At 42.5% G+C, this 14,895-nt stretch overlaps 2 protein-coding genes across 2 annotated transcripts in view; one reads left to right on the top strand and one right to left on the bottom strand.

Moving 5' to 3' along the window:
• The window catches only part of LOC132570418 (stimulated by retinoic acid gene 6 protein-like), a 57,643-nt gene that overhangs the window by 21,906 nt on the left and 20,842 nt on the right, over positions 1-14,895 (bottom strand). The window contains exons 4-6 of the mRNA XM_060237007.1: positions 8,644-8,774; positions 7,727-7,847; positions 6,428-6,479 (exon numbers count right to left, since the gene is read on the bottom strand). Coding sequence (XP_060092990.1) covers positions 6,428-6,479; positions 7,727-7,847; positions 8,644-8,774 — 304 coding nt within the window. The remainder of the gene's footprint in view (positions 1-6,427; positions 6,480-7,726; positions 7,848-8,643; positions 8,775-14,895) is intronic.
• LOC132570416 (actin-like protein 7A) lies at positions 882-2,178 on the top strand. The gene has a single exon (XM_060237005.1). It carries the CDS (start codon positions 930-932, stop codon positions 2,151-2,153), a length of 1,224 nt encoding a protein of 407 aa, XP_060092988.1. The 5' UTR covers positions 882-929; the 3' UTR covers positions 2,154-2,178.

Genomic DNA, 14,895 nt, shown 5'->3' with positions numbered 1-14,895 from the left:
GGAAGTGTAAATAAAAAGGGAAATTAACTCATAACTACTCCCAAGACTTTAGAAGGTGATGTCAGCTTCGCCTGAATATTAATTAAGTTAAGATAAATCAGATTTTTTCTTTTTAGAATTCTGGCTATTTATCAGGTTCTGATACATAGTTGCTGGCAATCCTGGCACTTTCAAAAAGGCTGAATAAGGCCTCGGGACCTTTTGCTCTTTGCAAGTTTAATGAATTTTTATTGCCTCCTTCTTGATAGGAAGGGGATATGTGAAGCACAGATTTACACAGCTGTACACCTAAAGATATTCTAGAGATATTCGAAACAAGACCAGAAATGTAGCTCACTAAGCTACTAGATACTTTCATTAAAAGGTAAAGGTAGTCCCCTGTGCAAGCACCAGTCATTTCTGACTTTTAACATCACATCACAATGTTTTCATGGCAGACTTTTTATGGGGTGGTTTGCCATTGCCATCCCCAGTCATCTACACTTTCCCCCCAGCAAGCTGGGTACTCATTTTACTGACCTCGGAAGGATGGAAGGCTGAGTCAATTTTGAGCCGGCTTCCGCCAGGATCAAGCTCAGGTCGTGAGCAGAGCTTGGACTGCAGTACTGCAGCTTACCACTCTGTGCCATGGGGCTCTTTCTAGATACTTTCATAATATTTAAGACTGCTTAGGTCACATCAAAATGAACCCAAAGTGAATAAGCGACTTGAGCCCGGGTAACAGTGATCTCCCTGTGGCTAACCCCAACCAGTCTTTCTACAGAGGTGCGATTTATGGTTTCTTCCTCCTTCCAGTTTACAAGCAAGTTGGCGATGTCATAATGCACAATGCCTACATAATCATGGTTTGAAAACCGCTGTGTGCATTCTCATCATGTGACATGGCAACCAGACAAGAGAATGGGAATCAATGAGAACTAGGAAAGAAAATGTCGAGCAGAGGGACCGCCAGTTCTAGTTCTGTGTCAGTAAAGAAGGGGCCGATAGCTAAGCCCAGCACCAAGCCCAAGGAAGAGGGACAAACACCACGAAAGATGATAGTGAAAGAGACCAGAGCTGTCGTCATTGATATTGGGACTGGGTCTTGCAAAGCTGGGTTTGCCGGGGAGCAGAAGCCATCCCACGTGATCTCATCAACTGTGGGTAAGCATTTCCAGGAGACAGCAAAAACAGGAGACAACAGGAAAGAAACTTTTGTTGGCAGAGAACTTCAAGATGCTGGAATGCCCCTGAAGTTTGTCAACCCTTTGAGACATGGAATAATAGTGGACTGGGATACCATCCAGGACATATGGGAGTATGTTTTCCACAAGGAGATGAAGATTCATCCTGAGGAACACGCTGTCTTGGTGTCAGACCCTCCCTTGAGTCCCACCACCAACAGAGAGAAATATGCAGAGATGCTCTTTGAGACGTTCTGCACCCCTGCCATGCACATCGCCTACCAGTCCAGATTGTCCATGTATTCCTACGGGAAGACATCGGCTCTTGTTGTAGAAAGCGGCCATGGTGTTTCCTACATTGTTCCCATCTATGAAGGCTACACTTTGCCAAGCATTACAGAAAGAGTGGACTATGCCGGGTCCGATGTCACCCAATACCTCATGAAATTATTGAACGAGTCTGTGAAACTGTTCTCAGAGAAAGACTGGAGGACCATAGAAGACATCAAAGAGAACTGCTGCTTCACTTCGCTGGACTTTCAGCAGGACTCCGCCGCACCTCTTGGGAAACACGAGATTGAATACGAACTTCCTGACGGGCAAGTGATCCATATCGGCAACGAGAGATTCATGTGTTCGGAAATGCTCTTCAAGCCATCCTTGATAAACTCGCAGCAGCTGGGCCTTCCTCTCCTGACCATGACGAGCCTCAACAAGTGTGATGCCACCCTCAAGAGAAACCTGATGGGAAACATCTTGCTGTGCGGGGGCTGTACCACCATGAAAGGCTTCTCTGACCGCTTTCAGAAAGAACTGATTAAGATGTGCCCAAACGATAAACCTGTTTTGATAGCCTCCCCAGAGAGAAAAACATCTGTATGGACGAGAGGCTCCATCCTAGCATCCCTCAAAGCCTTCCAGCAGCTCTGGGTTCACAGAAAAGAATATGAGGAACGGGGTCCTTTTTACATCTACAGGAAATGTTTCTAAGTACCCAGCAAATGGATGATTCTCTCTCCCTTCAGCAGGATTAAGACTGCTTGAAGAAACCTCTCATGTTCTTTTAACCACCAGAACACTGGTTGTCCTTCTATTCTCCCTGTATTAAAGGCTTAGTTGATACCCTGCAGTTAAAAAAAAGCTGTTTTTCTATTTCTTGACACAAATGGCAAACAAAAGGGGCCACAGGTTGGTACACATAAACTCTTCCTGACAAATGATCCTTTACAAGTGCTTTAGGTTGGCTTCCCATATACACTCTTTGGGACTACTATCATTGAATTCAGTCTGACTTCATTCTGAGTAAACATGCGCCGAATCTGAGCAAACATGCACACTATGGCTGGAAAGACTCTGGTTCAAATATCCACTCTGTTAGTCACCTTCTATTAACCTGATGTACCTGAGAGGTTAATTGTGAGGATAAGAAACTGAGGAGGGGAGAACTATGTACCCTGAAAAAATGACTTCAGGCTGAACTTATTTATCTTCTATAAAGACAAACAGGTCTATTGACACTGAGGTTTTACTGTGGTGTGGGTACCAAACTTCATGTTTCATTTGTTTCCTTGGCTTCTACACTTCTCTGTGCTTTTTTTTAAGTTGGATTAAAGGTGGTTTGAGAAAAAAGTATAAAGAAAACCACAAGGCAAGACCCAGAAAGGCCAAAATAAAGATAACCTGCTACTGCGTGGTGCAGTTAGGAAATTTAACATTCTGGATTTAATCGTCCATTTTGAAGACTTGCTCTCACAATTACTGATGTAGACCAAACACTGACACTATGGAATGAACTCACAGAAGAGCTACCCCAGGGCCCTTCCATTTTATTTATTGAGAAGGGAAATACAAGTTTGTCCTTTTAGATTGGCTTTTGGGAAACAACTGCTTTAAACTCCTTTTTTTAATCGTGCTGCACTAGGGTCTTGGCTTTTTTAATATTTGTTTGTTTGTTTTGCATTGCAACATTTTCAACTCCAGCTGTCTTTTTAATATTGCTTTTGAGTTTGGTAAATGGCCTGGAACTTTGGAAGAGATGGGAATATTGCAGATGGTGCAATTCTACTCAAAACATGTTTTGTAAAAAAAAAAAAAAAAAGTACAGAAAAAATGAGCTTTTAAGATGGGTTCAAACTTTCAAAAAATGTGCTTCCCCGTCTTCACTACTGCATTATGCCCACCGATAGCAACAACAGATGATGCCAAATCTTGAAAGTACACAACCAAAACCCAGAACACGCTTTAGAAGTATGTGTTTTAATTCTCCAGGAAGAATCTGAGTTACTTATAAGGCTGCCAACTTTTTCTCTGATGTCTGCTATGGAGACTTTAACAGCAGCTTGCTCTTCAGACTCTGGTAGAGTCTCTGGTGGAAACTGTACCATCAAGTCACAGCCAGCATGGTGACTCCATAGTGTTTCCAAGGTCAGAGACATTCAGAGGTGGTTTGTCATTGCATCAGGACCCTGGTCTCCCATTCAAATACTAACCAGGGCAACCCTGCTTAGCTTCCAAGATCTGGGTTAGCCTGATTCCATGCAGAAAAACCACTTCATCTACTGTTATAAGTGAGTGTTGGAGTAGGATCTGAGTTAAGATCTGTGCTCTGTCATGGAAACTTACTGGGTGGCCTTGGACAAATCACTGACACTCAGTTTAACCTCCCTCCCAGGGTTGCTGTGAGGATAAAATGGAGGTACAGAGAATGATGTAAGGTGCACTGGGACTCAGCTTCCTGAGCCACCAATCTCTGCCTCTTGACCTGAAAAGCCCCAACACTTCCATTGCTTCATTTGGTTAGCCTCATTATCTTCCATATCAAGCACCTTTTGCACATTAAAAGTAACTTACACATTTTTTAAGGAAATTTATTAAATATGCCCTGGTCTTTGGCACCTATGTTTCTGTGCCCACTCAGCTCCTGACAAGTACTGAAACAGCACCCAAAACTTTCCCTAAATTCGTTAAGACAGCAGTTAAGCCAGTCACATACAAAGAAAGAGATGGGATATGAGTTTAACTGTTGGACTGGGATCTGGGAGATCCAGGTTCAAATCCCCACTGTGTCACGAGGCTTGCTGAATGACTTTGGGCTGTTCTCACTTATTCTCAGCCTAACCTACCTTACAGGGTTATCGTTAAGAGGATAAAAGGCAGGAGAGGATAATATGTTGTGGGTCAGTTTGGGGTCTCCTTGGGAATAAAAGTGGGATATAAATATCGAAATAAAAGTTTTATTTATTATTTATTTATATCCCATTTTTCTCCCCAATGGGAACCCAGAGTGGCTTACAGCATTCTCCTCTCCTCCATGTTATCCTCACAAGAACCCTGTAAGGTAGGTTAGGATGAGAGTGTGTGACTGGGCCAAGGCCACCTAGCAAGCTTCCATGCTATGAGTGGGGATTTGAACGTAGGTCTCCCAGATTCTAGTACAAAATTTTAAGCACTACACCATGCTGGGTCTCAATAAATACACAAACAACATACATTTAAAAATCAGAAATGGCCATTGGAGGTTATCAGTTTGGGCAGAGGAACAGTTAGGGGTAGGGAAAGGATGAAGGATGAATTAGCCCTTTTCCCCACTGGCCATCTTTAGTCAAACCTGCCACCTATTTCAATACATAGACAGATCCATACATTTCCCCCTACAGGTGAAAGACATGGGGGGGGGTTGACTTTGAGTTAAAAAAAATGAAAAGGTTAAACAGGTGTTTCTTTTTCTTTTTTCTTTTCTCCTTAGGCAGGCAGCCTCCTATCCCATTAGAACAAACAAGCCTTCTCGTAAGGAAGCTTTATGTAAGTCTTCATTGCAGCATTCAGTTTGGCCTTACCTACCTACAGCTCCCTTGGGCCCTGTCCATGGTCCTGACACCAAGCATGTAAGGTTGTATTTCTGTCTCCTGAACAGCTCATGGTAGCTACCTATCTAAAGACACTTCAGTCCACCCACACAGGGCAACACTTCTTCTGCAGGCCTCCACCTTGAACAGGGCAGGCACAAGCCTGGAAGTGATAAATGCATGGAAATTAAAATGACTCAGGAGAATTAGTCTGCTGCTTCGTCTGTTCTGATCCCAGCTTTCTCATTCAAGTACTGGATCAGTCTGAGTCTTTGGTATAGCAAAGCCTCTTATTCAAGGCTGGATCAGAATAAACAGGTTCAAGTGTTCCCTCTAAGCTGAGTTAGTGTGAGCTAGCTCACAGTTTTGTAGCTTCTGTCTCACGCATTTTTGTCTTAGAGCAGGAGAAATGGCCCCAGAGGAAACAAATTTATGCAGTAGCTCGCAATATTAATGCCAGTAACTCATGAAGGAGAATTTTTGCTCACAAGACTCCACAGGAGTATTGAACATGTTGCAATTAAATCAAGAGAGTTTTCAACTAAATCTTAGGAAGAATTTCCTCACAGGTAGAGTGGTTCCTCAGTGAAACAGGTTGCTCAGGTGGCAGTGGGCTCTCCTTCCTTGGAGGTTTTTAAACAGAAGCTAGATGGCCATCTGATAACAAGAACTCGGGCAGATCATCGGAGGGAGGGCATGGAGGTTGCATCAGTGCTTAGTTCTCATTAACCCTTCTTACCCGCCTAGGGAAATGCTGATCACCACTTTGGGGTTAGGCAGCCATTACTCGCCAGTTTGGCCAAGGATCCTGGAGGGCTTTTCTGCCATCTTCTGGATGTGGAACAGGTGTCACTCTGTGTGTGTGTGGGGAGGTTTGTAAGTTTCCTGTATTGTGCAGGGGGTTGGATTAGAAGACCCTGGAGGTCCCTTCCAACTATGATTCCATGGGGGAGCTTCAGTGGAAAGTCTTTATTTTCTCCCATCTCAATATTGATAACCTGCCTTCCCAGTCTACAAACAAAAGACAATGATCAAAAACCCATTATCATTAGAGCTTCTAATTAACAACATCCAGCCTACAATACTGGAAGATGTTAACAGCATGGAAAGACATTAGGTACTATATACCTAACAACAGAAGCACAATACGAGGGCCTGCCTCTGCTGCAAATCAACCCAATCCACAACTTCACGAAGCTGAAATAACTGGATTTATTTCCCTATTAAATAACAACACTTGGGATTCATTAGTATAACAGCCCTCAGGCACCAAATATGTTAGCATTCACATTAATTATTTCTCAGTGTGGACCTTGAGCAGACAAAGCTACTCGGTAGCTTTCCCAAGATAGCTGTATCAATATTCTTTCAGACCATGCAATATTCATTAGGAAACAACAGTCATAATTGCATACATACACTATCGTCTCCATGAGGACACTGCACAACATCTATGAGCATGACTGCAATCCTGCAGGGGGGAAAACACACAACAGTACAATTACTGAGAACCCTTGAAGTTGTAGCGATCACAGAATACACATTTGCACTTTTCTTAATCAAGACTCGCAGCGCTGAATCCTCACATCACAGCCTTCCAAATGAATCCACATGGATATCCTCCTGCCCACCCATGCAGGCTCCCATCAACACTCCGCAGGAGATGACATCAGCAAAAGGAAAATTACCATCTTGAGGACTAATCCTATTTTTCCCATCTGAAACTTCTTCTCAAAGAGTTCTTTTGAAGGTTGCTCAGTTCTGACTCAGACATTCTCCCCCACCGAAGACCTCTGCAAACGGAGCTCAAAACCATCTACACACTAGAAGTTTCCAGCAGTGTCTTCAGAGGACAGAAGCCCGAAGACTAAGTCACTCCCTAAATCCACCAGGGCTTTTTTAATAGCAGGAACTCCTTTGCATATTAGGCCACACACCCATAATGTAGCCAATCCTCCAAGAGCTTACAGGGCTGCTCTGATAGGGCCTACTGCAATCCACTAATTCACTGCATGGCCCAGAGAGCAGGGGTAGATTTTATTTACTTATTTAAAATACTTATTAGCCACCCTTATGGAGCTCGGCAGCTTATGATATCAATAAAATACACAAAATAGATTATATATTTTTAAAAAAACAAAACCAAAATTATCAACATAATTTTGGACAGCTTTAATCAAATGCATCCTAAATGAAACCATCAAAATGCCATCGCACACCAACCCATCCTTACCCAGGGGTATCATTAGCTCTTAGAAGTACACACAAAATGGGCAATTGCATATCCTGGCAGAATCTGTTTTTCCCTTGAACAAAAGCTGTGCCTGTGAGAGTGAGGGTAGAACTATTTCATCTTTAAAAGTCTGACACTGAAGACCAAAATAATTTAGCAGATGGCAACTCTGATTCATTGCCAGGGATAAGGAGAAAGCAAAGCAGTAGACAAGACCTCCATCGCTTTCTGACCTACAGCTTTGGCTAGGGATTCATGGTTCTGTGTCTGGCTGCCTTGATCCCAAGGAAGTCTGCACGCAATCCTGCCAGGAAGTGGCAAAAACAGATGTACACAATTGAAAATCCTGTGTCATTCTGGCCAATTCTGGCAGTAACCGCCACTAGCTTTCCAGAGACACCCTTAGGCTCTCTTGCAGTGAAGCACCTTAAACCCACCACAGTTTCCATAAGTGGCACTCATGCCAGTATCTCCACTTTGCTCACCAGCTCAAGGTGTAAAGGAATCCGAGCATGCTTCCAGTTTTCTGGTAATTTGTCGAAAGGCAGGCGAAGAAAGGATATGAGGAGAGGCCCACTTCGATGGCAATGAGCATAACCCAAAAGACTGTAACAAAAAAGAATTGTAAGGGAGCAATGTTTAAGTCTGTCCTCCAACAGCTGCATAAACTCCCCAACTGAGACCTACCATCTTATGTAGGACAGCTACTGTAGCTCACTGGTGTTGTCCATGAATCTGCATTAATATCCTCTCCTGTAATTACTGCATCTAAAGCTGATCTATTGCCAATAGTCTCAGCTTGGTAGTAGGAATCCAAAAAGTGAAAATCAGCTTGGTAGTAGGAATCCTTAATCCAGGAATTAAGTGGAGATATTTGGTCTATACGAATTGGAAAGGTTACCGCAAGTTGAAGCTGCTGTACATTTTGAGCAACTGGTGGCTTAAAAGATGGTTGTTACCCATGAAAGAAACCGGCTAGCACATGTTTGTTGTATATCTTTGCAAAAAAACCTCCTTGAAATAAACTTGTTACTATTTTCTGGATAAAGTCATTTTATTTATAGCACCCAATGTCTCTGACTGTCTATTTTATCCTCACAACTACCCAGTGAAGTAATTTAGGCTGAGTGTGTGTGACAGGTCCAAGGTCACTCATGCAAATGTCCCCCTATAGATTGTTTTCAAGATATTCTCCATCTCCACACACAGAACAAGCCTCACTCCCAGCTCCTTCCAGCCAATTTGATTTCCAGTTTCGATAATACTTTCCGATGCAGCCCTTCATATGTGCAATATTGCAGAACTCAGCTGGGAACAGGAGGATTAACAGATTCATCAGAGAAGGAAAACCTGTTCTGTCCCCTCTTCCCCCATTGCTTTTCTCAAGCCATTATTTTTTTACCTCTAGCAAAGCTAGGCATTTCTGGTTGAGGGAAGTCTTGTGTAAACAGGAACATCAGTTTGTCAGCAGTCGCTCCAAATGCAAAACCGAACGACCATCGATTGCTGAACATCGAAACAAAATCAAAAGGTCTGTGAAGGGGGAAAAAGAAGAGGAAATCTTAAGACTCTGGAAAGCATCAGTGATTCTTTAAGGAAGTTTGTTCCTTTTACTCTGGAATGATTGAAACAATTAACTGCACCTAAAATGACTGGTGCTTGCACAGGGACTACTCTTACCAAGGTCAGGATCTTAAACAAGGGGCTTTCCCACATTCTCATTTTCTGCACTTGTGAGTCCCTTGGGGGTGGGAGGGGATCTGTTCAGCACACTTTGTTCCATGGCGCTGGATGAATTTACTCTGCTTTATGACCAGCATAAAAACTTGCAGATTAAATCTGCGGGGAGATATGCTGAACAGAAAGCAATGGAATACAGAATTAATCACTAGAGGAAGCAAAACACATGCAGAAGAGAAAAATACCCCCAAAAGCACAGGAATACATAAGCAAGGAAAATGAGAATGCAAAAAAACCCCAAATGTGGTGTAAGTGCCTCAGAGTTCATCTCAAAGAGACAAAAAAAAGGACAAACTCAAAGTAAGCTGTGGTGGTTCTGAGAGGTACTATGCTAAACCAGAGGAACCTTCTTCTCTGAAATCTATGATATGTGTCTGGTGTAATGCATGAGTGGGCCAAACTAGATGCAACAGTTTCTTTGGTCCATCACATGGATGCTGCCATTTTAAAAAAGTGTTTTTTAAAATGACCCTACTGACTAAATTCACAGTGCAGCATGATGAAGCACATTCTTGATCCCTCCATGTACTCCTTTTCAAGTGCAAAAACATCTGCCATCTACTCCCAGCACTGTTCTGGCACTTGAAAAGGCATGAGCAGAAACATCTCAGCATGTGGCAAAACCAATCTGGATTAGGGGCCTTGTGGTATTTTTAAATCAGTTCAAAATGACAGTAGCATCCCTGTGGTGGACACAGGGTTGCCATTACATCAAGTTTGACATCATAAATGGAATGATTGTGTACAAAGTTCTTGATAGATGGTTTATAATGTAAGAATGTTGGCTCAGAGGAAAGTGTGTTTATAAGAAGAGAAGAGTAAGTTTTTATAGCCCAGTTTTCTCTACTTTAGGGAGTTCCAAAGTGGCTAACAATCATCCTCCTTTCCTCTCCCCACAAGAGGCACCATGTGAGGTAGGTGGGGCTGAAAGAACTTTGACTGGCCCAAGGTCTCCCAGCAGGCTTCATGTGATGTGAGGAGTGGGGAATCAAACCTGGTTCTCCAGACCAGAGTCCACTACTCTCAACCACTATACAATGCAGGAGAAGAGTGGAGTGTCTTTACACGACAGAATGAAAAAGAACCAGTAACAGAAAGCCAGGACTGAAGGGGTTTGACTGGACAAGGGGAAGTGACTGAGGGAAGAGAAACATCTATTAGAAAGAGATTTTAAAAAGGACAGTCTGTGTTAGATCTGTTTAGGCTAGGTAGGCAGGTTTGTTATAAAGTGAGGTAATTAGGAAAGGAAGAGATTAGTGTTAGGTATGGAAATTATGCATGCTGAACTAGAGAAGTAGATAGCTGGAGGATTGTAGATTTGAGTCCAGTAGCAGCTTATATATTAACAAGATTTGGGGGGCATAAGTTTTCAAGAGTCAAAGCTTTCTTCGTCAGATATTCAACATAGGCAAAGCTGCATCCCTACAGCTTATACCTGAAAAATCATCTTTAAGATGCTACTGGACTCTAATCTAACTGTTCTACTGCAGACCGACTCAGTTACCTCAGAAACCAGAGGACATGGAATCACATAACCTTTCCTCAACACATCTACTTGACATGAGAGCCAATGTGTTGAAGTACTGAATTTGAATCTGCTTTGAATCCCCACCCCTACCATGGAAACTTGCTGGGTTTCCTTAGACACATTACCCACTCTCAGCCTAACCTACTGTGAAGAAATGTGTGTTCCTTCACACATGATGGTATCCTACAACTAACACCACATGTGGGCAGTGTTCCCTCTAAGCTGATTTGTGTGAGCTAGCTCACAGGTTTTTAGCCTGACTCACACATTTATCTTAGCTCAGGAAAAACTGCCCCAAAACAAACTAATTGATGTAGTAGCTCACAACTTTAATGCCAGTAGCTCATAAAGTACAATTTTTTTCTCACAAAACACCACAGCTTAAAAGGAGTATTGCATGTGGGCGAACAGTCTCACAAGCCCTGTTCCCACTTATTTGGGAGCTTGGAAAAATCTTGTGGCCATCCCAGTAAGGTCTTCTCCCAGTAAGGCAACCCTTTCCCGTCCTCCTAGCAATAACTATTTTTCTCTAGGTAATAACTGCTGCCACTAACAAATGTAAAAGGGTATCTCCTGCAGGAAGTACACATCCCTCCAGCAGGAGATATTCATTCAGACTATTGGCGGCAGCAGTTACCATTGTTATCCTTTCAGCCATAAAAGACCCATGTTTGTGGTCACAGAACTGTGGACTCAAAAGCTGAACAGCAATTAAATAGCTTTTATTTAAAGGTGGGGTTGAGAACTGGGAGTTTTATAAAGAACAGGGTAAATAATAGATTATATTGAGCAGTCCCATAGTCAGGGTAAAAACAGAAGGAAGACTTTTTAGAATAAAACAGCCATCCCAAGAGATGGTCACTGTTCTCCAGCAGCCTTTCTCCATCACCAGTCTTTTCTCCTCTGGAGTTTCTTTTTTTAGACATTCTCCACACCCTCAGAAGTAAAACACCTCAGGTTCTTCTCTCCCTGTTTCTCCATCTTGGAGTCTGCCACCTCCTTCTCTTGTCCTGTTGCCAGGCAACCACCCGCTCAGCCTCTCCGTAAAAATCCCCTCCCTCTAGAGGGCAGTGTTTCCAGACCAGGGCACACACTTTTAAAAACAAATATTTTTACCAGGCTTCCACTATCTAGACAGGTGGTGTCACTCGTAGGATTAAGGGAAAGGGGCACCTCACCAGATATAGACACAGGATAGCTATGGGACTTTTCCGAGTTCCAGGAGAAGCGGGAACAGTGCTTCAAAAACCACTAGTTCACATCAACTTCACAGGGTTGTTATTGGGATAAAATGGAGGAGAGGAGCATGATGTAAGGCACTTCGAGTCTCCATTAGGTAGAAAGACAGGGTATAAGGGAAGTAAATAGTGAACTTAATTCTGCTATGGAATAACTAAAAAGATAAGTGTAGATGAAGTCATGTATATTCTTTCCACTCTTCTGAACTTGGAAGGAGTTGTCCCCACTGAACACCCCCACTGCCAGCAACAATACCCACACTGTCTAGAAACAAAGACAGACATACACAGTGGTGAAAGAGTCAATAGCATCTTAAAATTGACATAATTAACTCTCCCACCCACAGACATCTACTGAACTGCCAAATCTGGACTGCCTATGGGATTCTCAAGTGATGAGAGGGAATGAAGACGTGTACATCTCTCCTTTGGGTTTCCACAGCTGAAAGGAGATTTTGCCACTGACTCCCACTCCCTCTTGCTGTTTGTTTAAATGCATATTTTTCCAGCACTGAGTTTTCACTGATATGCTGCCTTTATAACAGACCTCCGAGTTCTGAGACATTCAAGTTGTATTCCTCCATGAGTAAATCAGAGGTCAGGTATAGAGCTGAAAAATGTGCTTTTAATTAAAAAGTGTTCACATTTTTTCAAAGACTCTCCTCTCCCTGGAAGAAACATTTTCCCTCCCTTCGAGCTCTCCATTTAAACTGCACAGAAAAATAAAAAGATGGGGGTGTGTGTTTTTTCCTTCCCAAGAAGTAGGGCCTTTTTTAAAAAACAAAAAGCATTTTGATTCCTGCTTGAATACGCCTGCAGAAAAGCAACACTGAATTCAAAAGAATAAGCATTTTTTATTTTGTTTTGTTTCACTGCCGTGTTTCATTTTTGTGGTTTTGCAAATATATTCTGAAACTTTTCCTGTGCTGCCACAAGTCCACCAGAGCAGAAAGCAAGGAAAAGGGAGTTCTGTTTATCCCTGTTTAAAATAGGCAGAAACATGAACTGTGGCAATGAGTCTACTGAGGTTTTTTACAACTCAGCTCACAAAAATGATCCAACAAACATCCTTGGTTAAAAAACAAACAAACATATCATTAACCAGCCCCTACCACAATGGAAGGGAACCTATGCAGACACTTGCAGAAGCAGAGACTGTGAGAACAAACAATTCTGTGTTATTTTAATCCGGCTACAAAAACAGCAATAGGGGCACTAAAGCAGTTTTGATGTGGAATGCAAACATGGAGGTACACTGACCTAATGACTCCCAACATAGTAAGAAAGGAGTATTTCCAAGACGGCACTGAACACAGACATGTGCGTAGATCTACACTAAGCATTCTCTAGATTTGTAATCCAGTGTTATTGCACTGTTTGTTGTGTGTATTACCCTCATCTTTATAGCGTTGTCTTCCAGTTCTGTAATCTTCCTCAAGACTAACTTTACTTCACTTTTACTCTACCTTTTTCATTCATTTATGACAAAGATCAGCCAACACAGATGTGAAAGCATTAGCTAAACACAGATGAAAACACATAAAATCATTATCATAACCTCATTAATCACTAATTTCAATAACACAAAGTAGCTTAATAAAAGAACTGAAGGATCTGCTTCTTTATTGACCAGGCCAAACCACCAAAATTTGGCCACCTTAAGGGTGATTTCATTAAGGCAATCTGTGCAGAGAACAGATGTATAAAAATTGTCAGCTCTGCCTGGAAACTTGGATAAAATTGGGATATGTAAAGAACAGATATCCTTATAAAATGAACTGTGGAGTAACATGTGAGCAACTGCTTCAACTGTGTTCAGCTGACTTAAACCATAACCACTGAGAATAAGGAATACCTAAGTATTTCCCTTGCAGCAGAGCTGACAGTAAAATGTTGAAACAGGCCAGAGTAAAGGCTCCGCAGCATTCAGGACATTCAAAGGCATAAGAGATAATTTGCTGGAACCAAGTTTTGGTCAGATAATGGTGTCTCTATCAACTTGAAGATCTTTATCCCAGATTCATTGTTGGACTATTTCTTGACCTCTCAAGAACCCAACATGGCATGAAGTTGCAGGAGTAAATCCACAGACTTGTAATTTCTTCTCAATGGCTTTCACCCAGCAAGAATTAAAATTATCTAAAAGAATTAAATGCTAGAGGATTAAAGTTTAATTTAAGCCAGAAGCATGCCTCTTGCTACCAAGTACCTGCTTCAAGTGCCGCCATCCCCGGATCTACTCTGAGGCAGGCATTGGAAACACAGTGAGGGACACCAACTATAGATCTAAGAAATTTAGAATGAATTGCTTCCAAGAGACAGAAGTCCTCACAAAGAGATGAGGTATCATTCCGCCCTGAAATAGTGTGATAACGTAAGGCAAGGATCCCCAATGTGGTGCCGACTGATGGGTGCCATGGCACCTACAGACATTTTTCTTGGCACTGTCAACTGTTCTGAGAAACTGGACAGGGCCAGGTGGGGCTTTTGTCACTGGAGATGTGACTGGCTGTGCAGATTTTTAAAACATTGGGGCAAATGCCACCACAGCATAAGGGCCTTCACTGTGTGACCAAAGGTAAGCTGTGGCAGCCATTTTGTTGCTGGCTGCACCTCCCGTGGTAACCATTTTGCTGTGGAATTTTGTGTCTACACCCATCACACTCTGTCAGAATTCCAAAAGTACCCATAGGCTCAAAAGGGTTGGGGACATAAAGTGTATGCAAATCTTCTTTCTTTTTCTTTTGTATTTTTATGTGCATATGTGTGCATGTACACCTGGAAGAAATGAGGATCTCTGATGACTGAGCCCTATTGAGGGCCTGGAGGATAGTCAGAGAGGTGGTTGAATAAAGCCTGCCCCTGTCCTCCTGACTGCTGGTATTCCAAACAGGTCTCCCATCCAAATACTTGCCAGAGGTGACCCTTCTTAGTTTCTGAGATCTGATGAGATCAGGCTTGCCTGGGCTATTCAGGCCAAGTGTGTATATCCCCTTTAAAAAAAAACAAAGCTCACAGTGGCAGATGACACTTTTTGGTCACTATCAATAACATGGGTAATCTGAGCCCGTAATGACCAACCAACTGGAAGATTACACCTCAAAACCTAAAGGTGTTCACCTGATTTATATCACGTCCATCCACATGT

The sequence above is a fragment of the Heteronotia binoei genome, chromosome 4, assembly GCF_032191835.1.
Source record: "Heteronotia binoei isolate CCM8104 ecotype False Entrance Well chromosome 4, APGP_CSIRO_Hbin_v1, whole genome shotgun sequence".
NCBI classification, from domain to species: Eukaryota; Metazoa; Chordata; class Lepidosauria; order Squamata; family Gekkonidae; genus Heteronotia; species Heteronotia binoei.
The sequence above is the reverse complement of the archived record's forward strand: the minus strand, read 5'-3'. Positions and strand labels throughout refer to the sequence as shown.

Bases quoted from the DNA above. Each gene is read 5' to 3' on its own strand.
- LOC132570416 (XM_060237005.1), top strand. From the start codon at position 930: ATGTCGAGCAGAGGGACCGCCAGTTCTAGTTCTGTGTCAGTAAAGAAG.